The sequence below is a fragment of the Apis mellifera genome, linkage group LG1 (genome assembly GCF_003254395.2).
Source record: "Apis mellifera strain DH4 linkage group LG1, Amel_HAv3.1, whole genome shotgun sequence".
NCBI lineage: Eukaryota > Metazoa > Arthropoda > Insecta > Hymenoptera > Apidae > Apis > Apis mellifera.
The window spans coordinates 5521683-5547886 of NC_037638.1; the positions used below are offsets into that span (position 1 = coordinate 5521683).

Sequence of the window (26204 nt, forward strand, 5' to 3'; positions counted from 1 at the left end):
CGATGAAAGTAAACCAGAATATCCGCTCTGTCGCTGTTAACTTCCTGAAAGGTGAGTTTCGAGTTCCTCGCCCACAGATCGAGAGCCCTGCTCAGCTCGAAGCGTACGCCGCCCGTGTCGAGGCCACTCGGTTGCTCGGTTCTCAGGCTGTAACAAGAAGAAGAAAAGGGAAGAAGGAAAGGAGAATCGTTACGACGAAGAGAATCCGGCGAAAAATCGATCGGCGGCGGGCGACGCTTTTGTCCGCTCCCTTTATCGGGGCCTTCTCCTCGAAGGAGAGACGCCTTCGATCCGATAACCGCGCCGGCAAACCGGAGGAAATGCTTTCCCCCGGCGAGGGAAACGATGAAAAGGAAGACGATTCAATCGTTGTCGAAGCTTTAGGAAATTAGCTAAATTATTCCCGAAGTGGAAAGGAAAGTAATAAGGGGAGGGGGGGGGGGGGAGCTGTTGCATCGACGAAACGCGGAAATTTCGCGAAATTACTGGAATTATGTTTCCACTTTGTGGGAAATCAGGAAACTGGACGGGTGGAACGCCCAGTTTCCGATTAGGCGTAGATAAAAGTGGAAAAGTTTTTTTTCTAATTGTAAACTCGAGAGAATTTTAAAGTTCCGAAAGAAGATAATTATTTTTCAACTTCGTTCAATTTTATATTTCTCTGTTACTTTTTTTCTTTTTTACTTAAAAAATAAAATATTCTATTTTCTTTATATTTTATATTCGGTAAAAAATGTGAGCAGTCAATGTGTAGTACTGAATAAGACTTAATTTTAACTTCTCTTAAATTATTTTTAATTTATAACACTGACAAATTCAATAATCTTTAACAACGTATGATCTTGAAATAACTCGGACGTATCATTCTTTAAAAAAAAAAAAAAAATTAATTCTACATATACCACGTTACGAAAGGCGTGAATATTAACGAGTTGTTATGAGAAATATATGCTTCGAGCTCGAAAGGTTAAGTAATTAATTAGTCGGATCGTTCAGCGATATGTGGTCCCCTTTAATCGACCGAAACCGGATATCCTCCGATACACCCGCGACACTAACGACGCAAGCTATAAAAATCAACCTTTAAACTGCAACCCCCTACCACACGTACACCCCGCTCGGATAATTAACATCATCCGGCTTTTAAACGGGAACATTTCAAGAACGTGCAAACAGGCTATGCCCGAACCATCCCCTAAAAGGATTACACGTCGCGCGGACTGTTTGCCTTATAGATGGATCGATCTATCTTTATGGCAAACATCGTATCGCTGAATTCATCTTTTCAATCATTAAAAAAAAACCGATAAAAAGAGAGAAGAGAGAAAAAAATTAATTATCGATCGAATACCTCTTTAAATATATTTTTGATTTGGAATCGATCGATCAATCGGATGATCTGATTCAATTCGAAAGATTCGAAGCAAATATTGTATTATATATACTTACTAGGAAGAGTGAGAGTCGATAAAATAATGGTCTTTATTGGTTCGTCGATTGGCTAACTTTTCTAGGGATTTTCTAGGAAGTTTCTTATTAATTAATTTTATTTATTTTTTTCGTTAAATTAATATATTTGTAATAGCGTGTATTTATTACATTTATTATAAAAATATTTGTTTTTTTGATAGAGAAAAATGGTTAATAAATTGATTTTAATTTAATAAATTCAGGTGTTCGTGTTAACAGTAAAAACAAAGACTTGAATGCGTATTGTAATTTTCGCAATCAGTGTTGCTCTTAATCAATGGCAATAATCCCCGCATTTAACTCGGCGTGACCGGGGTTTAACCACGACAAAAACAATTTATCTTGTAAAACGTTTCCATCAACCACTAATCAGGATCGATAGAAATCGTTGATGTTGGAAGCAACTTATTGATAACACTTTTATTTCTATACATCACGCGTTTATAAAACTCGCCCGAGTTTAAAAATTTTAATAGAAGATTTATAGCGTTAGTAAATATTATATTGGTAAAAAAAAAATAAAAAAAAGAAGTACGAACTGTTCAAATATGCTCGAGTTTCTAGACTGGATAATTGGTTCGGAAGTTTCGAAATAGTTGAGATAATAAGACTCGAGATAACGTTCAGATATTAACTAAAACAACTCTCAATTTATTCTCAATTTGCGATCAAATATTTTTACTTGTTTCTTTTTATTTATTTAAATATAATTATATTCCTATATTTTATAGCAATAATAGAACGAGAAATGTTATTTTTTAATGATTTCATATTAGTTAGGTTAAATGAAAATGCAGCCGCTATCATAGCTTCATAGTTTATTTATTTCAAGACATAACCTAAAAGACTTATAATTTCAAATAATTATCAAATTATCTGTTCTATTTAATCATTTTTTATTTCTTTTTACATGTCATCAAAATAATTTTTTTTTTTAATATTTGAGTCATTAGTGTACAAAAGACAATATGTTCGAATGATAGATGAGAATGTAGATCTACATGTTATGCTTTAATAATAGTAAATGAAAAGAGAAATCGATAAATCTTATATAACGTGTTATACAACAAAAAAAGAGTTTAAGAATAAAACAAAAAATATAAAATCAACATATTCCAGGAAATATTCTATTGTTTCTATTTTAGAAAAAATCTTAGAGAAACAATTTGTATTTAATCAATAATTCAGATGTTGATAAAGAAAGATCGTCGTCTTCTTAGTTCTACTACACGAGTAAGCCTTGACATTCTACACAATAGAAGTCATATATATATATATATATATACCTATTGGCCGTGCAAAATGTTTACAAATGTCACTAATGTAAATTTACTTTTGCAAAGATATGAAGCGTATATCGCAAATAATTCGAAACGACTATTCATTCAGAAAAAATATTCTATACATCCATTGTTATAACATTTTATAAATTTAAGATTTTTTTCAATCTATTTATCCTCAGATTAAAATCCAAATTAAAATCTATTTTGATTATCCTAAGAGGATGAATCACGAATAAGTTGGTCGTTAATTAAACCTATGCGTGAATCGTTCCATCGAAAGCTAATTAGAAGAAGGAATCAACGGAAAGATTATTAGGAAGGAAAAAGCGAAACAGAGTTGAGAGAACGAATCTCTATTCATTGAAGTGAGCCGGGTTTACTTGCTTTTTTTGTGAACACCTGTGCATTGTAGCTTGGAGAATTTCGAATGGTAGTTTCGCCCTTTTCGTGTACATGAGGGTAAAAAACTAAAAAGCTGACACGGAGAGCCGCAGGCAATGCAGATACGCAGTTACGTGCCTATGAGTCGACATGTCGAGACAACACAACGGCGCATTGCGTTTCAGTGTTTCACGATCGGTAAATTCTGATCAAAATATTACTTTCAAGGTCCAACCTTTATAAAGAAATTGGATGAAAGCAAGAATAAACTTGGATATCTAGAATGTAATAAAGATTAGATTAGACTTTCTCAACTGAAAAACGAAGGTTAAAATATTTTTCACATGTTTTGGTACGAACAAATATATAAGAAAATATATTTATAAAAATTATTTGTAATACGTATATTATTTGTAGTTTTTAAATATGTAAATTTATTTTTTAAGAAATATCAAATTATTTAACTTAGGAATATAAATTTTTCTAAACTTTTTCGAATTGTTATGCTTATAAAAAATATTTAAAGTAATATATAGATAAATTGTTTTCTAATTACGTTAAAAATATACGTTAATAATATTATATGTTCAGTATTTATTCATTATAAGCTCCACAAGTTGAAGTTGGTCACGATATTATATATACTAATATTTATATATACTTTAGTGACATACTGTTGCTAAGGAGATGAAATTTGAGCTCGTTTTATCTTTATAGACAAAGACGAATATATAGAAAGGCAGGTAGTGAAATGTTTTTTCTGTTCTTTTAATGTTTAGAACTGTCAGTTCAAAACATTTAAAGAAATTTATGATTGTTTTGATGTGAAATTATTCGCTTCACTGAATTCAAACGAGAATGACCTTCAAAAATATAGCGAGAAGAATTTAATATACGAATAAACGTTATATTACTTTTAAAATGAAGAACTTTTAGAAAATAGAGTTGATCAATTTAAGTTTGAAAGAACTCATACGTACAATTAGAAATTCTAAATATAACGAAAAGATGTCAACAAAAGCACAAATTTCGGATATGCTACATAAAAGATAAAAAAAAAAAAAAGGTGATGAGAGATATAAAGAGCACGTGGCTGCATCAACGTGATCAAAGGAGAACTGAAAAAAGACTGACATAATGAAAGTTTGAAACGAGTTGGTAAGATATGACGAGATGGATACGAACACACTAAATGCGAAAATTGCAATACATCTTGCCATAGCCAAGTAACAATCAATCTCCATAAAGTGAAACTGTGTAAAAGTTTTTATGAAGTAATTACATAATAAAAAAGAAGTTTATATTTCATCCATAAAACAAACTTTCTTCATCGTTTAGATCCTTACTTTGTTCTTTCTATATGATTAAAATCTCTATACGTTAAAGACTGTGAACCTAATTTAACTTATGTATATAAGTTAATAATTAATCTAGATTAATAATAGATTAATTATTATTCTTTATAGATAATTGCAATTTTTTTCTTAATATTTTTTGAAAGAATGTTTTTCAATTTCATTGATAATAAAATTTGCATTAAAAATGTAGACGATGACCAAATAGTTTAGAAAATTCATAATTTAATTTAAAAAACGAGACATTTAAATAAAATTGCTTAGTTTGTTGAGTCAAAAATTTTATTTTAATAAGATTATAAAACTGCACTTTTATCCATAAATTTTACTTTTAATTTTACAAAATTTATTAATTAAATGAATTAAAATGAAAGAATATTTATACGAGATATATATATATCTATAATTTTAAATAATATGTTTATCTTCTAATAACCATTTAAAAATTGTAGAGGGAATGGGAGTATAAAAGCAATTTTAAATGAGTCCATAATTAAAATGTTCGATTCGACGAAGATCACGTAAAAAAGAAAAGAAGAAAATAATTTTCCTTTGTGGAATATTTCTCGCAAGCTTTCTCTCCTTTTCATCTTCGACGTGTCTTCACCATGAAAAAAAAAAAAAAAAAGAAAAAAGAAAAAAAGGGGGAAAAAAAAAGAAAAGACGAAAAAAAGGAAGAAAATGGGATCTCAAGAACAATGAGATGCGCACTTGCGAGCTTTTTTCTTTCTTATTTTTGTGGTTATGTACGCACGAAATATATCCAGATGGTGAAAAAAATATTCGGTAACAAAAGAAATATTTTTTTTATCACTTGACAAGCTGTTCAGACTCCAGAATAATACGATGACAAGATTAATTATGTTAATATTAATGCATTTTACATTAATGAATTTATATTTTTGAAACTATAACTCATATTCTATAAACTTTCATAATTATATTTCGCATACAATTTTGAAAATTAAAAAATTTTTCATACATATAATAATTATGTCATTTATTTATGAAATTTTGGTCATTTTATTTTATTTTTTATTAGTTATTAATCTTAAAAAATATTTTTAATAAATACAAATTTTTTTTAAAAAATTAATTTTTTTTCTGAAAAAATGAAAAAAATTTAAAAAACAAAATGCAATACAAATAAATCTATTATATTCTATATTTTCTTTTACAACATTCTCGTGCAAAAAACTTTGAAAAGAACATGTAAATTATCAATTTTTAAGTATATTTATTATTATTTTATTAATTTATTTATATATTATTATATTTATAATTTTAGAAAAAATAAAATTTGACGTTAGTTACAAAAAAAATAATGATAAAACTATAGAGTATGGCGACAGAAAGATGAACTCTCTTTTTGAAACTAGGGAAACAACGTATGAATTCAGCAATAATGAGCAAAACGAGAGTGAATTGAAATCGTGCTGCGAAACAAAATGGTTGAGCGTTCATGAACTCACACGAATTGGAACGAAGGAAATAAAGTAGAAAATGAAACAATGCATCATGCTGCGATATTAATTTTCTGCTCTGCGCGATTCCTGTCCTTCTTTTCTAACTATCGCAAAATTTGCGTTTCTCTGATTATACGGATTATACACGATGCGCAATAAATAAGAAGCAAAAAGGAAAAACGAAATAAACCGAAAAATTCATTTGTATAAAATGCAATGTTATAAATAAGATAGGTTAATGATATTATTTTAAATATTTCATGGAAAGAAAATAAAAATTTAAATATCTTTGATTATTTAAAATTTTAAATCAGTAACGCATGATGTATATGAATATATGATATAAATTATAAATGAAATGATATTTTATACATTTTGAAGGAAAATTTTCTTAATATTATTTTACTCATTATATAAATAATATATTATTATCCAGATACAGAAAATAATGAAAATAATGAAGTTTCATAAAAACGAAAATAGAAGAAAGAAGATACATAACAATCAATAAAAATGGTAATATATATATATATCTCATATTTGTATGCCCTACAAAAATAAATTAATATTTCAAGAGAAAAATTATAAAAGTTTTTTAACAAAATTTTTTAATAAAAATCTTTTTTAAATAATTAAATATAATTTTAGATAATAATAGCAATATTTTAAATTTTTCATTTAACTATCAAAACTATAATGAAGGAAAGATAAGATTTTACATCATTTCTATATATAATTCACAGTTGCAGTTCATAGAAATCACGTTCCAAGTTTCTGTCATCGCTAAACAAAATAATTGAAATTCGGTGACTTGTAATAATTATATTCGCGATGTTCATTGTTCAAATTTTCATTAATTCTATATTTCTATACTGTTGAAATATCCAATATGTTACATATTGTAATTAATAATTTCATGCAAATTTTTACGTTTCTTAAATATAAATAAATAATTATTTGGAAATTGCATTTTATAATTTTTATTATTCTTCTTTTATTATTCTAAAAAATAATTTATAAATGATTTATAAATATTGAGAATATTTCAATTTATTTTTATATGTACATTTTTAGTTTATATTTTTTCCAAAGATAGTACGAAATAAAATTAACGAAACATAGTCTGAATTTCTAAATAAAATAAGAAAAATTCAACATACTAATTTGTCACGTTAAACGAAATATCAAACAGACAGTTGAATGTCTTTTGTCGATTGAAATTTTCCAACAAAACCACATTCCGTTATCGTTTTGTCTTGGTCGAATAAGCATCAAGAGGAAACTGTTTCAGCGACATCACGCGAAACAAGTCCTATTTCCAATTCCGGGAGAAATTCTATAAACTGTTGCACTGCGTTTCGCCACGAAACGGAAAACATTGTGTGCACGCGATTGCAGAATTGGTATTCGACGTAGATTTCCAATAGCGACGTGAATTTTTTCACGGTGGCCAAGTCCATGGAGATCGATTTACTTCGCCAATCGAAGAGACGTGCAACAGATTGACAGAAATCTGACAAACTAATGAAAAATTTTTTTCTTAATACTTTACTTACCCAATTTTAATTTAATTTGACATAAATGGTATAATATTTTTAAAATGTCACTGATTTACAACGAACAAAATTTCAACATATTAAACTATTAGAACTAATCTAACCTCTCAAATTCAATTCAAATTCATACAATAAAATCTCTCGAATTTACTCTACTTCACTTCTTCAAATTCAATGCAACAAAACTAATAAAATTTCATTATTAAATTTTAATCTCGTCAAATATCGTTACATCACGAATCATCATTAATAATCTACAATTCGATACAAAATTAAATATTAAAGCACAAACACAGAAAAATAATAAAACACTTAAACGATTGTAACCAAAGTAAAACGCGGTCAATTGCAAGATTTTCACAAATGTTCAAACTTTTAATGTTTACTTGTCCTACCAGAGGGCAGTAGAAATAGTTCCTATTTCATTATTTGGATGTTTTTACGATCACATAGATGGTACCTCTGTCGATGAATATCCCTCGCCATTTTCCCCACTCTCCACTCATTGGCTATTCGACCAATTCGCATTCCCTCGACCGCGAATCCAATCACTCGAGTCGCAGCTAAAAAGCTCTCGAAGCTTTGGCCCCGAAGTCTGTGTGATCGACAGATTATAGAGAGCCGTCCCGTAGCCGAGTGGCATTCGACGCTCTATACCTTCGGTGTCAACGACGAGCCTCGACACTCGCAGAATTCTGGAGGATCGAGTGAATCGGTCCGTGACATCGAGCAACTAGCAGAATATCGGGGATCCTGTGTTCGACAAAGCACCTGATATTGACAAAGACTATTTATCACACATATGGGTGATCTATTATATTATGCAGTCTATACGACACGTGAAAACTTCTTAACCTCATTCGTAAAAAATTGTAGTTGATCCAATTGAATTTATCTTTTTTGATTCGCAATTTTATGACAGATGTGAATTTATATATATATAAATGTAAATAAATAGAATAGATATATTTTATATTATAAAGATATGTATATTCGTGTAAACATTCTATTTAAAAATTACAGAAAAAGCAATGAAATTTTGTAATTAGCTCTTAATTTATAAAAATTAATATCTTGATATTATTTAAATTATTTTTATTATTTTCACTATGATGTCTCCAATATGATTAAAAAAAGAATATAATTTTTATCAATTTTTTTACATTTACGTTGATCTCATAATGAGTAGCTAAGCGTATGCTGGTCACGAATCGCGAATGGGATAGCATGCAGAATTAATTAGCACATTGGTTCATGTCGGTGAATTCCTCCAGAATCTATTGTACAAAGATGTTACAAACAATGTTTTCTGTATTATTCCACAAAATTAGAAAAAAATATATATTAACATTATATTTCTTTGTGTTGCATTAATTCACTCTACTATATAATAGTGAATAGATTAATATAATATATATTAGTTTTCAACACTAATTATAAGTTTGTATCATTGTTTTTCTGTATTATAATTAAGTATTAAACTCAATTGGTGAAGGGATTAAAAAAGATTAAAACTAAAATTTTTGAAAAATTAATATTTTTGTTATAAAAATATTATTTTATATTATTTAAATTTAAATTAAATTTATAAAAAATTTAAATTTTGACAATTATCAATGTTTTATTTTTCTTATAATTTATAATAGTTTAATAATAAAATAATTTAAGTGTTGAAATTCAATTTATATAGAATTAAATTTATTTATTATTGTTATTTAACATATGATACACTTTTAAATATCATTTATTATTTTATATAGAATAATATAATATATAGAATATAATTATGATATAATTATAATAATAATTATAATTATATATATAGAATATAATTATTCTATATAGAATCACAAAGAGAAACGTCAACATTATTCCAAATCTGTTCATTTGACGAACTCAAAATGTATTTATTAGTTAATGGAACATAACATATATAACAACAACGATAACAATAATTAGCATTAATTTTATTAAATAGAGAAATTAAGAAATTAATTGTGTAACAAAATAATTATTTAATGATATATTTCAAAATATATAATTGTTGAAATATAAATTTTGTATTATTTGTATTTAATATTTTAAAAATCAAATAAAAAATGATTAAACTCATCATTAATAAAAATTTATTATAACAATGAATTTTAATATAATTGTTTCGAAAAATTGATGTATTCCACATATCGTTTTAAAACTATTACACGTTTCATGAAAAATTGATTGTTCTGACAGCATTGCTTATTAAATAAATATACAATGAATAGTTGTTATTTCTATATTTCTGTACTAATTTGTAGTGTATATACAATGACTCGTTAAATTTGTAGAATTATTACCAACGTTTATGAATTCATGAAACGCTAATGACTTTTTTTCATAAAAATGAATTTTCTTAAACTTTTTATAGAATTATTTCATTAATTAAAACATCAATAAAAATGGTACATATATGAATATGTAAAACAATTTGACAAAATAATTAAAAAGTGGATATTTGTAATTATATTTGGAATGAATTTTTTCAATGAATTCTTTTAAAAATTATAATTGAAAAATCTAGTATTATATAGGATTAAATGATAATTAAAAAAGAATAAAATATAATTGAACTTTATTATGTTTATGAATAACCTAACCTAATTTTTAATAAAATGTAAGTTAAATAATTATTATATACTCATTTTTTTTTCTAATTTCCTATATTCCTTTTATATAAAAAATATTTATGATTTTTTATATATCTTCCACTTCCTAAAACAGGAAAAAAAGAGAAGAAAATTTGGCTCACTTTGACTCACTATCCTTGCCATACTTAAGTAATAGACATCATTGAAAAAAATATTACATTTAAAAAATAAAAGTATTTTATCATTCTTACTACTAAATCTCTTCTAATAACCAAAATCCAATAACCAATTATAGCATACTAAAAAACAAATAAGAAAAGAAAAAATGGAAACGAGGGGGAGAAAGCTCTTGAAACGAAGCAATTCCGTTTTTCATGTTAGTTTCATTTCCAAGACTGCTAATTCCCAGTTATCGTGGGCTGGCTACGGTTCGCATGCCTTTTTGTTTGGTCGGATCCAAGGGAAGAGGAAATTCAGTAGCACGCATCGCCCATAAATCTGTTCCTCCTATGGTGGAATTTCCCAACAGGTTTTCCGGGAAAACCCAATTGAAGAGCGCTACGTGGAAACTGGCCGCCATGGAACAACCGATTTCGATCGTGAACAGCGAATCTGGTTTACGGAATCTGACTCGTTCAGGTTGAAATGACCGCGATGAAAATTGAATCGATGTCGTCGCGTTTCAACGAGTTTAACGGGCCAGAAGACGAATACTGGCTACCATGACAACTAATGATCTCCGTTCGTGATTCTTGACATTTTTCTCAATTTTCTTTCTTTTTTTCTTTTTTTAATTACTTTATAATCAATCTCTATTAGTGATGGAAATTTTAATTAAGTATATATAACCTATAATTTTATAATAGGTTAAAAGTAAGAAAAACATTAGAAATAAAATAATCGAATGGATTTTGAAAATTTAAAGATGTCATGGACTCCAAATATAAAATTTTAAATTAGGATATTTAATTTCTAAAATGTCAATGGAAAACTTTCAATATTATACGTTGAATTTTATATATGCATATATATGATTAATACCATTGTTTCGCTACAGATGTCGTTGATGTCGTCAAGTGTTTAATGGCTGATTTTAGAATGTTTTGTGTAGAATTTTCAGTTTCTATGGAAAAGTTTCTTGATATGTGAGTGAAGTTTTTTGATTTTGATGTTGCAATTTGTGTTGTATTTTTGTTTTGTTTTTTTTCGGTATTTTATGCTAATGATTCTCAATTTTTATTCAATTTTGATATATTAATTTACGAAATTACGAACAAAATTAAAACAAAATTTATGATAGAATAAATGAAAATTGATTGAAATTAAAACAAAAACTTCCTGTGCCAGGAAGTTTCAAGTTAAAGATTCTTATGCAGAAACTAATAAAATTCTTTTGCTCGATAAATCTTGTTAAGTGTTTTACTTTGTTTCGACTTTGTTTTCTTTTAAAATATAAAACTTTTTTAAATGATCCCTTGTAATATTTATACTAGATTTAAAAAGATTATTGAGAAAATATCACAATACAAAAATTTATAATACAAAATATGTATGTATAATAAATATCGTAATGTCGAATATTGAAAGCTAACCTAAAAATGAATAGGTTTTATTTTCAATTTATGTTTTAAAAATCAATGATTTAAAATAGAATAAAATAATAGAATATTATAAAATTATTTACATTTAATAAAACATACAATATGTATGTTATTAAGAAAATATATTTTTTTGTAATATATGTATTATTAATTTAAATATATATTTCTTTCAAGAATAATAAAATTATATATATTGATATATCGTATAAATACACGATTATAAAAATGAATATTAAAAAAAATGTGATTTATATGTATAAATTTATTTATAATAAATATTGAATAAAATAATCTAAGTGGATCGAATATTATGACCAAAAATGATTAAATGAAACAATATAAATGTTTTCGAAAATAAATATTTTCTAATATCAATAAATTAATAAAATGAAACTCTTCAGTTGTAAACTAGACGGCATAATAGAGATTCAAATCTTCCTCGATTTACCGTTTGACGAAACAAATGATAAATTGATCGAGAGTGATGGACAGACAATCGGGTAGATAAATGGAATGGATTGACAAGTAGATAAAGTGATCGATGCGAAAATTGATGAACCAAACGAGTGACAGGTCGTTATATACAGAAGTTCCAATTGAATCTCGTAAAATTGCAAATTAATTTTTCTCTTGGAAATATATATGATTCCATTTTGATTTAGAGCAAAGAAATCATTCAATTCTCTTTTGTGTACTTAAAAAAATTATAGTTAATGAACGAGTTTCTATAATTTAATTGCATTCGTTCATTAATTAAAATTACAAATTTCATTTTTATAATAATTTGAAATTAATTTAGATATATTTTTGATTAATAATATTTTTATTGCATACTTACAATTTTTTTTTTACATCTCATTTTTTTAAAAAAAATCAAATCACTTTTAAAATATTAAAAATAAATTTAGCCTTTAAATAGAAAATTTCATTTTAATTGCTTAACGAGTTGAACGTGACACTTTCTCTTATCGTCGTTTAAAACTTTCAAACTTCTGAAAATCATCAACGATTTCATTGTCTTTAAAGTAATTTGCATTGGACCCTCTCATTACGAGAAATGCTATTCATAAATTAATTCTATAAGCTTCTTGCTGTTTTTTATCTCTGTCGTTCAAATTTTAAGATAAATAATTAAATTAAATTATTTGTTGAATTATTTGTTAAATCGAATAATTTTATTTTTTTTTAACAAGTAAAATAAAAATAAATAAAAAAAATATGTAAATAATTTTCAATGGTAAAAGAAATTTATTTTAGCCTTTCCAAATAGAAGCAAAATTTTAAAAAATAAATAATAAACAAAAAAGTTTTTGATTTATGTTAAGAAAAATCATTTTTAAATAAATTTTAATTAAAATAATTTTAATATAATAATAATAATAATTTTATTTTTTTACAGATACGATACGATCTTCAAGTTAAGAAAATTATATGATGTTTAACTTCAGATTAATTTCAATTTCTAAAAAAAATGTTGTACGCTTTTTCGTAAGAAAAATGTCGCAAGTTTCGAAGACGGAAGTTGGGAATCGCACGTGTTTGAAAGTTACGAAGGCACCGAATGCCGGCACATGCTTGAAAGCGAGGAAATAAACAAGTTTACTCGAAAGGAAAGGAAAGCTCAATAGAAAAGTCGAGAGAACAAATATGTTGTCTAAACGGATAAATTGCTGATCTTTTCTTCTACGAAATTGAATGATTTTTAAATTTTTGTCGATATTTTCGATATTTTCATTTCTTTTATTTGTTTTTTCTTGGAATAATTTATTTAAGAATTATTATTAATAAAAAAATTGTAATTTATTCTTAATTGAAAGGCTTATTTGATGTACAATTCAATATATGCTATTTAAAATAATTAAATTTCTTTTGAAAGATGATGAAAAGATGAATATTTAAAATATGCAGAGAATAACTTGAATAAAATGTTATAAATTATTTTGTTTCTCAAATTATTATGTTAAAAGCAGTAACAGATTTTAGTTATCTTTTAAATTATATTTTTCTCTGTAGTTTCGACAATAATTTGATAAAACCAGCTATAAACCCATTTTCATCATTCATTTATAGTATATTTCTATTTTTATATAAATAAAAAAAGTGTTTTATCAATATATAAATTACTCTCTTCTCTTTTATTTAATTTTAAAGGTAACAACAATTCGAGGAAATTAAGCACGATGTGATAACAAAATTGAGCTTTTAATCGAGAGGTTATGTCGCGTTAAAAAATGATCTTTATTTTCCTTTTTTTTTACATTTATATTAAAGCTTAAAAAACGGTCGGATGATATCGTGCAACGCTTCTTATTTCTCGATTTCTATGAGATAGGATTAAATGAGTACGGAAAGTATGAAAGGATTACGAAAATCAATTTTCTCAACGGAACAACGCACGTTCGAAAACTTCGACTATTAAATTTCACGGACGAATAATTAATTTAACGACGCCGAACGCTACATAGCTGATTCGTTCAACTGGAATTTCATCGAAGAAAACAAATATGTGCAAAATTAACGATTAACTTGTTTGATTGTAATACATTGTTTGATTATTGGAAATAATCACGTGTAAATTCCTTGGCCTAAAATACTTTCTTAGATTAATGTTTCGAACATAACCTCTAATGATAGATTTTTCTAAATTACGTTTATACAGATTTTTAAGAAATCCGATATTTTTTAAATTGCGTTAATATTTTAAATTTAATTATTGATGAAATTTTTGAAAACAGGTTATGTTTTTACGTAAAAAAATGAACTTTTAGAAAATCTATAATTATTTATTCGATAAGTGAAAATGAATTACGTATGAAAAATTTGTAAATATAGATTAGGTTTTTAAGTAAACAATTTTATAGATTAAGAGAAGTTTTTGAAAAATTTAAAATACATATATATTTATTTATCTGGAAAGAAAAATTTATGATCAATCAATTTCTTAAAAAATCTTTTAAAAAAATTTCTTAACCTTGAAAATTACTTATTAATTTAAATCACTTTTTAATTTGTTTTAAAAAATTATTTTTTCTCAAAGAATGTTTAATTTATGTTCGACTAATTAGTATTTTATATATTGAAATGAATATACAAGAACATGTATATAATACATATACATTTGAGCTTTAATATATATTAAATATTTCTAAATTAGTCAATTTTTCATTTAAATTATATTTTTATATAAAAAATTATAGTAATCTTCAATAATTTATTGTAAAATATGCAAGTTTCGAATTTTTTTACAATTTTTTTAACATTATTATTAAAAATTTATAATAAAAGGTAAAACTTTGGAATTTTCATTAAAATGGCGCGAAAAATATTAGCAATTAATTTAGATGGCCATTACAGTCAGGCTAACCCATTTTTTGCAATGTCCTTATAAAAGGTATACTTTTAATCGGTTTTGCACGATGAAAGCTGCATACTGGCGAGGTTAAAAACGCGACTTCCAGCTCCGAACATTACGTACACTAGGTCCGATGGAATCTCGTTCAATTAGTGCAATTAACTATTCGAGAGCGCGTAGGTGAGACTCGAGTGCCGTGTAAAAATGCAAAATTGGATTAAGCGCCGGTGAAAGGACCATTAGAGGGGAGATATTAAAAGTTAGCGACGGCTTTAGTTACTGCTATCAGAAAGCACGAGTGTGAAAGGGGCTTGAAAATGGTGGCGGACTCAAAGCCGTGAACATCATTCGTTCGATATTCGATAATAATGAAATACGTAAAAATAAGGGGACAAGGTAAGCAATTATTATTTACTATGCTTTTTTTTTTTAATATTAATATTATAAAGATGATAATAATGAATTTTAAAGTACTTATAGAGAATTTTTTAAAGTAACGAAATTCTAACCTATTTTTCAATATCTAACCTAAGTCAAATTTAAAAAATTTATTTTAAATTTTAATTTTTAATAAAAGTTGTATATATATGTGTGTAGAATATCATATGTACTTTTTCATATTTAAAAGAATCCAATGAAAGTAAAATAATTTTTCTCTGTTACAAATAATGTTTCAGATAAAGAGATTTGTTCATGATTAAAATAATGAAAATGTCAAGAGATAAAAGAAAGTATAATATCCTGTTGTCATTTGATTTCTGTGTGGCTTATTATTTATATAAATGCACGTAAAAGCTTACAAGCTCTTGAGCAAGCAGTCAAAAATACAATTCTTTTTCATGAAAAATCCAGCAACGATATCGTCGAAAAATTTGTTTTTGGAATAATTTAATCTTTAGGATTTTTTGATTTCTACTTGATTACTATCAATCTCCTTTATATACATTGATTATATAAAATAATTTTAAAATATGTTTTTATATATACATATTTAAATATTGTTGATTTAAAAATTTATAATTAAAAAGGTTATTTATGAAGTTGACATAGAATTACTATTAATAGAGAATTTTTTGAGTTCTCTATTTTTACAATTATTAAAAATATGTGAGACTTTTGACAAATTGAATTAATTTAATATTATTGTTGATTTTTATTAAAATAGAAAACTAATTGTATATTTATATGTATAGTTATTTTTATTATAATACTTTGATTATTAATTATCATGAATAAACATAATAAAATTTAAGATTTTTTGCAAAACTTTTCCCAAAAATTATCTTCCATATAATATATTCCAATGCTCCTATATTCTTTCTTTCCTTAAACTTCTTTTACCAACTTTAGCAACAAAAACTTTTCAGAATATATTCATATCCACTTCAATCTCAAATATTTGATTCTCCTATACCGCTTGAACCTCTATCATTTGCAATGAATAATCTCATTTTTACATTTTACTGAAAAAAACCTGAAAATTTGAATTTATTTTCATTCTTAATTTTCATTGTCCAAATATATTTATTTAAGTGATATATGATGATATTTTTACTAATTCTAAATCAGAGATGCATTAATAATTTAAGAATTATTTATCAATTATCAATCAACATGTCTTGTGATTATCATCTACTTTCTTTTATTTTATTTCATCTTTTTGATTATTTTATTTTCTCTATTATAACTTGGTTCTATTATTACTACTTATTATTATTATTTCATAGTATTCTTATTTCATTTTTACAGAAAAAAGAGGGTGATTACAACTGATAGTGATTAATAAATTTGGTGATGACTATGGAAAATTTCTTCCATATTTAATACATGGATAATGGCTTATAACATATTCCTAATTTGTATACTAAAGTTCTGAGAGATAAAATGCTTTTTCCTAGCGAATATAATGATGAATATACTAAGATATATCTGTAATATATTCAATTTTCAATGACTAATTCATAAACAATATGAATATGGACTTTAAATGAATGTTTATGAAATAAATTAAAGAAATAATAACATAATTTATCAAATAATTATCTAATATTAATTGTGATTGTCTTTTTTTTGATTGGACAATATTAATTCTTATCACAAAATAGGTTATATAAAACTATGTTTACTGAAAATATCGGTTTTCTAATAATTTTAACAACTAAACTTTAAGAATATCTTTGTATCCATATCATTGTTCAATTTTTATTTATTTTCTTTAAATTATATAATAAAAATCCAAATTTTTTCAAAATATTTAAAAGTTTAAAGTATTGAAGAAAACTTTTACAATTTTTGAATATAAAATCAATTTAAACAAATGATTAACTTCTATTAAACAAATCTCTAGAAGATTCATATTCTTTTACTAGATAGAAAACATTTATTTATCAACAATCAACCTGCTATTTAATAAATCTTCCTCACTTCAAGGATTAAATAAACAAACCTACATAGAGTAATACTAAAAGTTCAACAATAGCATAAAGGATCGCTTTCAAGTTTCTTGTTTATCAGAAAGCTGTTGTGTCATGGCTTTACAATAACATAACATATCTCTCTCTCTCTCTCTCTCTTTTTCTCTTTCTCTGTGTCTTAAGCTCCTCTCCTCGTCTGCATTTTGGCCTCTCCGCGAAAGCCTCTCGTTCCTCTCTCGTCGCCACAGGCCTGCACTCTCCAATGCACTTGTGGAAATGCAAGACGTTCCATCTGTATGTACGCACAAGCTGCATCGTCCAGTGAATATACAGTATCCACCCTTGGTTGTGTCACGAGGGTTGTGTAGGCACTTCTCGAGAGAGTTCTCTCGTAGAGACGTTGCCGGAGGGTTGCGCGCCTAGGCAAGGGCAAGGGCATCCAAACAAAAGATATCAAAGGAAGAACGCCATCGAGACTCTTGAATAAAGAACGTGGAACAGGAGACGCGGTGAGATAGATGGGAGAGCTGTAGCAGAAACAGGAAGACGCGGAAAGATGCCAGGGCTTCCTTCTCTGCACCGCGTGCAGAACTGATGCCCTTACCAATACCTTTTCCATCTTTCTTATCTCATACCCCCTCTATTTTTCTTTGTTCGAAAATTCAACCGCCTAGTTTTTCATCTCTTGGAATTATTTATATATAGGAGATGTGGATTCTTGGAGCTTTATCCTCTTGTATTATCGTATTGAAATTCTTGGAGAATCCTGGTTGTAAATTTTGCACTTTTTCGATTTTAGATATGCAGTATGTAGTAAAAGGATATATATATGACAAATAGAACTACATCTTTGCTTAAATATACGGAAAATAATATCGATATAATGATCAAATCAAAAATGAAAAACATTAAGATATGTATTTCAATAATATATGTAATATTATCAGTCAAAAGTTTGAAGTCATTACATGTTTTATAGAATAAAAGAATTCACAAGAATTCTAAAAATAGTAATAATAAATTGCAAAGTATATTTCCAAATAGTTTAATTCCTATACAAAAGTGACACACGACAGTAAATACAAAATTAATTATTTGATTATTAACAGCACAAATTGATAGGATTAAATAAATTATATAGATACTATTGAATATGCAACAAGTAAATATTGTACAAGATAATTAATATGTCACGAAATATGACATAAATTTCCTATATTTAGCTTTGAATTAATTTATATCCCTATGTTGACAAAATATTTTAATAAACATTCTATTAATAATTCATATATGATCTCGATATTATATTGTTGAAATTTCAAGAATGTATCGAAATTTTCTAGATTAGAGGAATAGGAGAGACATCTTAATTCATACACAAGCAAGTACATTTTTACGATCTTAACCGATCTTAAACGACCTTAACCGAATTTACCCGATTCTACCCGAATTTTTCCGAATCATCCCGAAGTTCAAATCACAAGACGATTTCACGCATCCCTAATCGAAATACGTTGAATATGCAACGATTCACGCGTCGTGAGGTAATCGATGAATTCTAATTCATGAGACGAGAGCCTCGAGGCATAAACTGTGAAAGGGGAAATCACGACGCCGTTCGAATTTCCTAAGATGTTCTAAAAGACGATGATAACTATTTTATTGAAATAAAATCTTCGTGATTATTCGAATTCGTCTGTCATATATTTTAAGACAAAAATCATTTATCCTAACTTCATTCAGAGAAAATATTTATCATCTTGTGTAAGTGTTACTTTGATTCTTTTAATAGAAAATAGTTTACAATTTATAAGAAATTAAAAATATTAAGATAAAAAAAATAATGAAAAATATCGAAAAGATTTGCGAAACGATAATTTTTGCAGTTCAATAATTCCAACGATTTTTCAAAGTCATTCCCTCTCAAATACTATGAAGTATCAACGTTGTTTTTACGCAGAATTTTTTTTTTTTTAGTCAATTTACATTCACTGAATTCTGCTTTTTAATATCACGATGATTTCACGTGAAATGAAATGTCAAGAATTTATTTTAATATTTCTTTCGCTTTTGACTTTCCTTTTTATTCACTTTTATAAATTCTCCCTGAAAAAGAAATTTAAAAAAAAATTGCTAAAAATAAATAATTTTTATATATATTCAGAATTTAAAACACGATTCCATTCATCGTGAAGAAAATTAATCGAATTAACGCGATTTTATATTTATTTTACGCAAAGCTGTAAATGCGTTCAAGATAATAAAAGCAACACGGGTAACAGTATTACACAAAACGTCGACAAGTTAGGTTACAATTTAATGCCTTGTCCCAAAAACCGTTTAAACCGACCGTGTTACACTGTATCTTGAAATTCACGGAATTTATAATATTATTCGCGGTGAAATTTCGAAATATTCATCGCGGCTATGGCCGTTTCGTGTTTTTCGTGTCGTGCATCCATAAAGGAATGAAAACGTTGCAGCTGCATTTATTCCCTGGGAAAATTATCTTCCTACGAAATTTCTCTCTTAAATCATTATGGACCGAGCAGTGAAATAATATTATAAAGTTACGTTAATACATAATTGAAATACTTGAGACAGATACAGCTTTTGGAAAATTATTATTTAGATTTCTTTTATTTTTATCATACCACAAAAAAATTTGAAAGAGAAATTATTATTAAAAAAAAAAAATTTCTATGACAAAATTAACAATGTAGAGAAAATTAATTATTTTCTTCCGATTTTTGATTTCTCATTGCATAAAGTAAAATAAATAAAATAAAATAAAATTTGAGAAAAATATCAACTGAATTTATTTATATATTTATGAAAATTTCTTATCACTATTAAAAGAAAATTAAATTAAATTAATTATTCAATTCCTATCAATCTTATTATAAATTTCATCATATTATAAAATTTAGATGAAAGAAGAAGTTTTATAAAAACATAAATGAAAAAAGAAATTCTAATGAAAATCTCATTTATATTTCATAAAAACTAAATATTTTTGTGGAAGGATTAATAATAATTCAGAGAGAATTTTTTAATCAATTATATTAGGTGACATTTCTGAAGAAAAGAAGAAATCAGAAAAAAATATTACGTGGAGAAATAATTTTCGTGAAGCTCTCGTCACTACCAACAGAGAAAACATCAATCACCACGAGGTTATCCACGATTAATTTAAATTACCATCCAGCAAGATGGTAAGATCATAAATTTGCAGCACAGCATTTAACCACGCAGTCATTATCCCTCTACTGCATCCAATTTCTCCTGTAATCACGTCAATATAGAGGTGCACGCGGAATCTAATTCTGGCTAGGTAGAGCTAGTTTGATAACGTATCAGGGCACAGACTAGGCAATCGAATGGCTGGGTCAAGTCGATATACAACTACATAATTGAAGACAGAATTTACTCGTTGGAAGACGTGTCGTCAAACAGTTTGTAAAAGGGACCAGAGGGCTTGCTTTATCACAAGAGCAAATGTGTTTATGTGTACACGTGTCTTACATATCAAAAATATGTGATAGATAATGGTCTAGAGGTATTATGAAATTTTATCTATCTTCTATATTTTATCTGTTGATATAGGAAAATTGTACAATATTTAAAAAAGATAAAGAATAATTTTAGAGAAGATATATATTTTACAGATATTATTATTATCATTATCATTATAAGTCAGAAATAGTTATCTTGACATACAGATACCAATATTATTTTAGAAATAAATAAAATTGTAAAAATTATGTTAATAGATTTTATTCTCTGTATCATTAAAATCATAATTCATTTATTGATAAAAATCACTTTGGATTTATTTGTTCATCCACATTGTTTTTAAAGATTATTGTAACTTTTAAAATTATTTCCTTTTTATTGAACTTTATTCTTGGAATAATAATTAAAATTTGTTTTATTATTAAGAGATTAGTTATTAGTTAAGTTTCTGTGGACCAAGTTGTATAACAGGTCTCAAAAGAAGTAATGCTATTAGTATTGTGTTTCATAATATTCGCCACCACGTTAGAACTTAATATTGTACGTTAGTGGAATTGTAAATAAAAAATTTGAACTCCTATCTGGAAGACCTTCAAATATTGACAAGGATGTTTGGCAATGGAAGAGGCACGTTTGGCAGCAATGGATATTGCAAAGAGGTTTAGAGTACCGCGTTCAACCAGTTTGGAACACGTCCACAACTTTGAATCAGTGTACTCCAGTTTTCTAGTGCTTGAACTAAGCGAAAATAATACGGCTAATTACGTACTCGATCAGTCTTCGATAATCTATCCTTGTGATTTAATCTTAAAAGTAATCTTATTTTAATCCCAAACTTTCATTTTCAATACAAGAATTAGACATGTATACTTCAATAATAATATTTTAAACAATACATTCTAATTTATAAATCAATAAATATGAATTTTTCACTATGTGTAAATTGTACTTTAGATAAAAATGCTAACTGAAAGAGATTTTGGAAAATATTTCCATTTTTAAAAAAGATCTGAAAAAGATCTGAAAATATGAAACTTCTTAATAAACCTATAAAAAGAAAAAAAAAAGATTTCCTATTCACAATTATTTTCTTTGAGAGTTGCCATATTGAATTTCTTTCTTAACCTCATTTTATATATAAAAGTTATGATTATAAAATCACATTACACATGGAACGAATATATTATTTTAATAATTTTTGTAATTTTTATTGTAAAACTTTTGCTTATAAATATTTTGCTTACGTATAGTATCGATTATTCATCGAAGTGAGATTTCCTATTCACAATTATTTTCTTTGAGAGTTGCCATATTGAATTTCTTTCTTAACCTCATTTTATATAAATTATATATATAAAAGTTATGATTATAAAATCACATTACATATGGAACGAATATATTATTTTAATAATTTTTGTAATTTTTGTTGTAAAACTTTTGCTTATAAATATTTTGCTTACGTATAGTATCGATTATTCATCGAAGCGAGATTCGATCGTAAGTCATCACCCGTCATAAAATAGTGTGTCGTCAATTGACTGGATCGATCGGCCTCGAACTCTCCTCCCAGCCGACGTTTAGGCGCCAATCGGCTCGATGGAATTGCCAATTTACTAGAACACGTGATTTCTAATTTTTTTTTTTTTTCCCTAGTCAATCTCTCTCGGCTCATTGTACAATGAGGGTTATGAATTCTGAACGTCCTACGTTGATTTTTTTAAATCGACAGTAATGAACAGTTCGATGGAAGTTTGTTATCTATCACGTGTTGATCACAAGATCGTTTTAATCTACATATTAATATTAGATCACATATCGACGTTTATGATTGCATCTCATGAATGCAAACAATGGAAAATGGAAATATCTTACAATTTCATATTATTTTAATTATAATATTAATATCCATTTGAATGTTGTTGATGGTATTTTTTGTAAAATTGAATAATAATAAGCATACTTGAAAATAATCAGTGATATTAATAATATTTGTGTTACATATATCGACGATTAACTTTAAATATTATAAACTGTCAAAATAACAGAGTAAATAAAGAAACTATTCAAAGTGCAATATTTGGAAATTTCTTCGCCAGGTGGCAGCATCAATCAAAGTGTCGAATGTACTTCTATATATAGCATACGTTAATAGGTTAAGTTATTCGATATATTATTTTTAATAATTAAATATATAATAGACATACAGAATATAAACATAAATCAAAAAGAAAAGAACAAAATTTTTTCATTTGAAATTTCGTTTCTGAATATATTAATTTTTTAATAACGATATTTTAAAGTATTATGCTTTAAGAAAATAATTCATAAATATTTAATACACTTTTTAAGTCAGCTGGGAGTTTGGTTATTGACTGAACGATTTGCGTCAAAGAAGATCAAGCGAGCGAAATAAATGTCAATTATATTGTGCAACGATATACAATGAAACGGTTTTACAGACTTTATAAATCGTCGCGACGTTATACGATAAAGAAAAGGTCGAATCAAAATAGCACGATACATTTGGATTTTAAAGATAAATATATGACTTCTAAACATTTTCGTACATAATCAACATTTTCGAGTATCAAACGATTGTTTTAACAAGATTTAAATCGGTTCAAATATGATATATGACGAAGAAAAATATATATTTTAATTTTCAATCTTTTTTTTCTTTCACTCACTGACTTTTTTATTTGACAAAGAAATTTTTAGCTTTAGTCGAGCCATATTGAGGTTATGTTTCAACTATTTCATGAATGTCCAACCACTGATATTTCTAATTTATTTATTTGATTGTATTATCCGATTGTACAACATCCGTTTAACAATCTGAAAGATTGAAATCGAACACTTCTTGATTTCTGAGAAGTCATCAATATATAAACAATCAATAATGATGGGTGTCAAGTTTCATTCGGCAGTTTATCTTATCCGGCACGCTCGATTCTCACTCTTATTACCAAGGATTGGTAAGTTAACGTAAAATTCGTTAAATTAGGTTAGGTTAGATTAAATTATAGTATAGGACAATATATCTTCCAACATCTAAGATGTTAAAGTTCAAGAGATATTTTTTCACAAAAGAAATTAAAATAAATTAATAGCGATGATACGTTACGTAATACATTATAGCTGATTATAAATCTGAGATTTTTTATTTTATAAATCGATCGTAATGAATCTCTGATTAATTAGCCGGTCACTCGAAGGCAGATGACCTTCTCCCCATCGCAAAGAGATATCTCCACGCTGATCGGGTACGCGAACAACGAAGCCAATATGATCTCATTGAAGCCTATTACGAGGCTTTATGGATAGCGTCCTCTTATACAGCGAAATTGGTTTCAACGATGCCCAATCGGTGGCAAGTGCACACCACCGAGAAGAATAAGAACTTAATTGCTCTGCATCCAAGGCTAAAATGTCTCTCCTCTGTCTTTCAACCGGTTAAATAAATTGGGTCACGACCCCGTTTAAAAAGAACCTCTAGGCTAGCGAGAAGAATCAAACAATCCGCACACACAGAACCGAATTGCTTCTCTTTTGCTTGATTTTTCGAATTAATGCGCCTTTCTCTATTGTCTATTTAACGCTTCGCTCGACATTTTTCGTTCGAATTAATTGTACTATTAAACATCGATGTTGCTGAAAATTTCTTATTTGAAAGGACAGAATGATTTATTCTTTTCTAATGTATATCTTTGTTTAATATTATTTATAGATTTTAATTTTTTTTTCATTTTTATATCTTTGATAGAATATGTCATATAATTGGAAATTACAAAAGTTTCTAAAAAAATCTTGGGCCAAGTTCCAATAATTTTTGTTGATATGATCTTGTTTATGGTATGTCATTCTCGAAACTATTTCTAACTCGAAAGTCATTTCAAGATCAAAATTTTAATATCATGTATGGATTTCAAAAACGTTTTTTTTTACAAATTTTTAACACTATTTTTAGTGAAAGTATTTGAAAATTTATTATGATTTAAACATATTAATTTTATACTTCTTGAATGAATACATCATGTATACTCTGTTCCTTTGAAACTAATATTAATGGCATATTGAAATTTATCATCATCTAAAAAAAAATAACACATAAATATTTACAAAAGTTAAAAAATATTCAAAAAATTCTAATCGAATTTTATCCAAATAATTCCAAGAAAAAAAGACTAAACTTTTCGATCGATGATAATCTCGATACTTCCGTTTTAGTTTGAATACTTTCTTGAATAATTTCAAAACGATCTGGGCATTCAATTCTGCCTCTTAAGCTCCTCCTTTTCATGGATATGGTCGATAAAACAGTCGCGTTCGCTCACTCAAAAAGGTTGTGATGACCGCTAGGGCCTGATACACAGGCAAGCATCACACCCAGGTTGAGTGAGTCCACGTGACCGCCATTTTCGAGATGCTCCTCCAATGTCCAATTCTAACGATTTCATCGTGGCTCTTTACGTTATTGCTTTATCTTTAAAGATGTTCTTCTGTTCTTCAACTTTTTCGAATATTTTATTTCATCTTTCTTTTCATCTTTGTTATAATTTTTATAGAAGTTAAAAAATATATCAAATTATGAAAAATTTTTCAAATTATATTAATTATGAATATTTAGATTATATTTTGGAATCTTTAAAGGACTTTAAAAGATTCAAGGAATTCATATTATATAAAATTACGAGAATTACAATATAGAGAATTATATTATTATATTTGAAAAATAATTTATTTACAGAATTATATATTATATATAAGATTAATTATATAAGTTTTCACATTAAAATTTTTATGTGTTCATGAATTATTATGAACTAATTATTATTTATTACTTGTAAAACTTTTAGATATATATTTTTAAATATAAGTTATAAATATTCTTAAACATTTTTATAATTATTTATTTTTATTCACAAATATAAATTAGAAATATAAATAATTTAAATTTATATCATTTTTAATATAATTCATATTGTTTAAATAAATTGGAAAATATAGCAGAACAGTTTTCTGTTCACAAGATATGAAAACCAAATCAAATATAGGAGAAATAGACACGATTACGTATGCTCATTCGAAGAATACTGTCATAAACTATTAATCGTATACATTACCAAATATATTTTCCCAATATTATTTTAAAATATAGAAAATAATCCCAATACACTATCAAA

At 26.6% G+C, this 26204-nt stretch overlaps 1 protein-coding gene, 1 long non-coding RNA gene and 1 other non-coding gene across 9 annotated transcripts in view; 1 reads left to right on the plus strand and 2 right to left on the minus strand.

Annotated features, from left to right (window-relative positions):
* Positions 1-26204, minus strand: part of LOC409383 (matrix metalloproteinase-2) — a 130607-nt gene that overhangs the window by 28744 nt on the left and 75659 nt on the right. For 6 of the 7 annotated variants that reach the window (XM_026444867.1, XM_026444811.1, XM_026444850.1 and 3 more), the window contains one exon: positions 1-147. In XM_026444867.1, the coding sequence (XP_026300652.1) occupies positions 1-147 (147 nt within the window). Of the gene's footprint in view, positions 148-22481; positions 22590-26204 lie in introns of those variants that run through there. The other variant, XM_026444939.1, reaches the window with a different exon arrangement.
* LOC102655045 lies at positions 15007-16099 on the plus strand. Its single transcript, XR_409655.3, has 2 exons — positions 15007-15487; positions 15769-16099. It is a non-coding gene; the product is annotated as an uncharacterized LOC102655045 (long non-coding RNA).
* On the minus strand, positions 25321-25453 carry Mir307 (microRNA 307). Its single transcript, NR_039431.1, has one exon. It is a non-coding gene; the product is annotated as a microRNA 307 (primary transcript).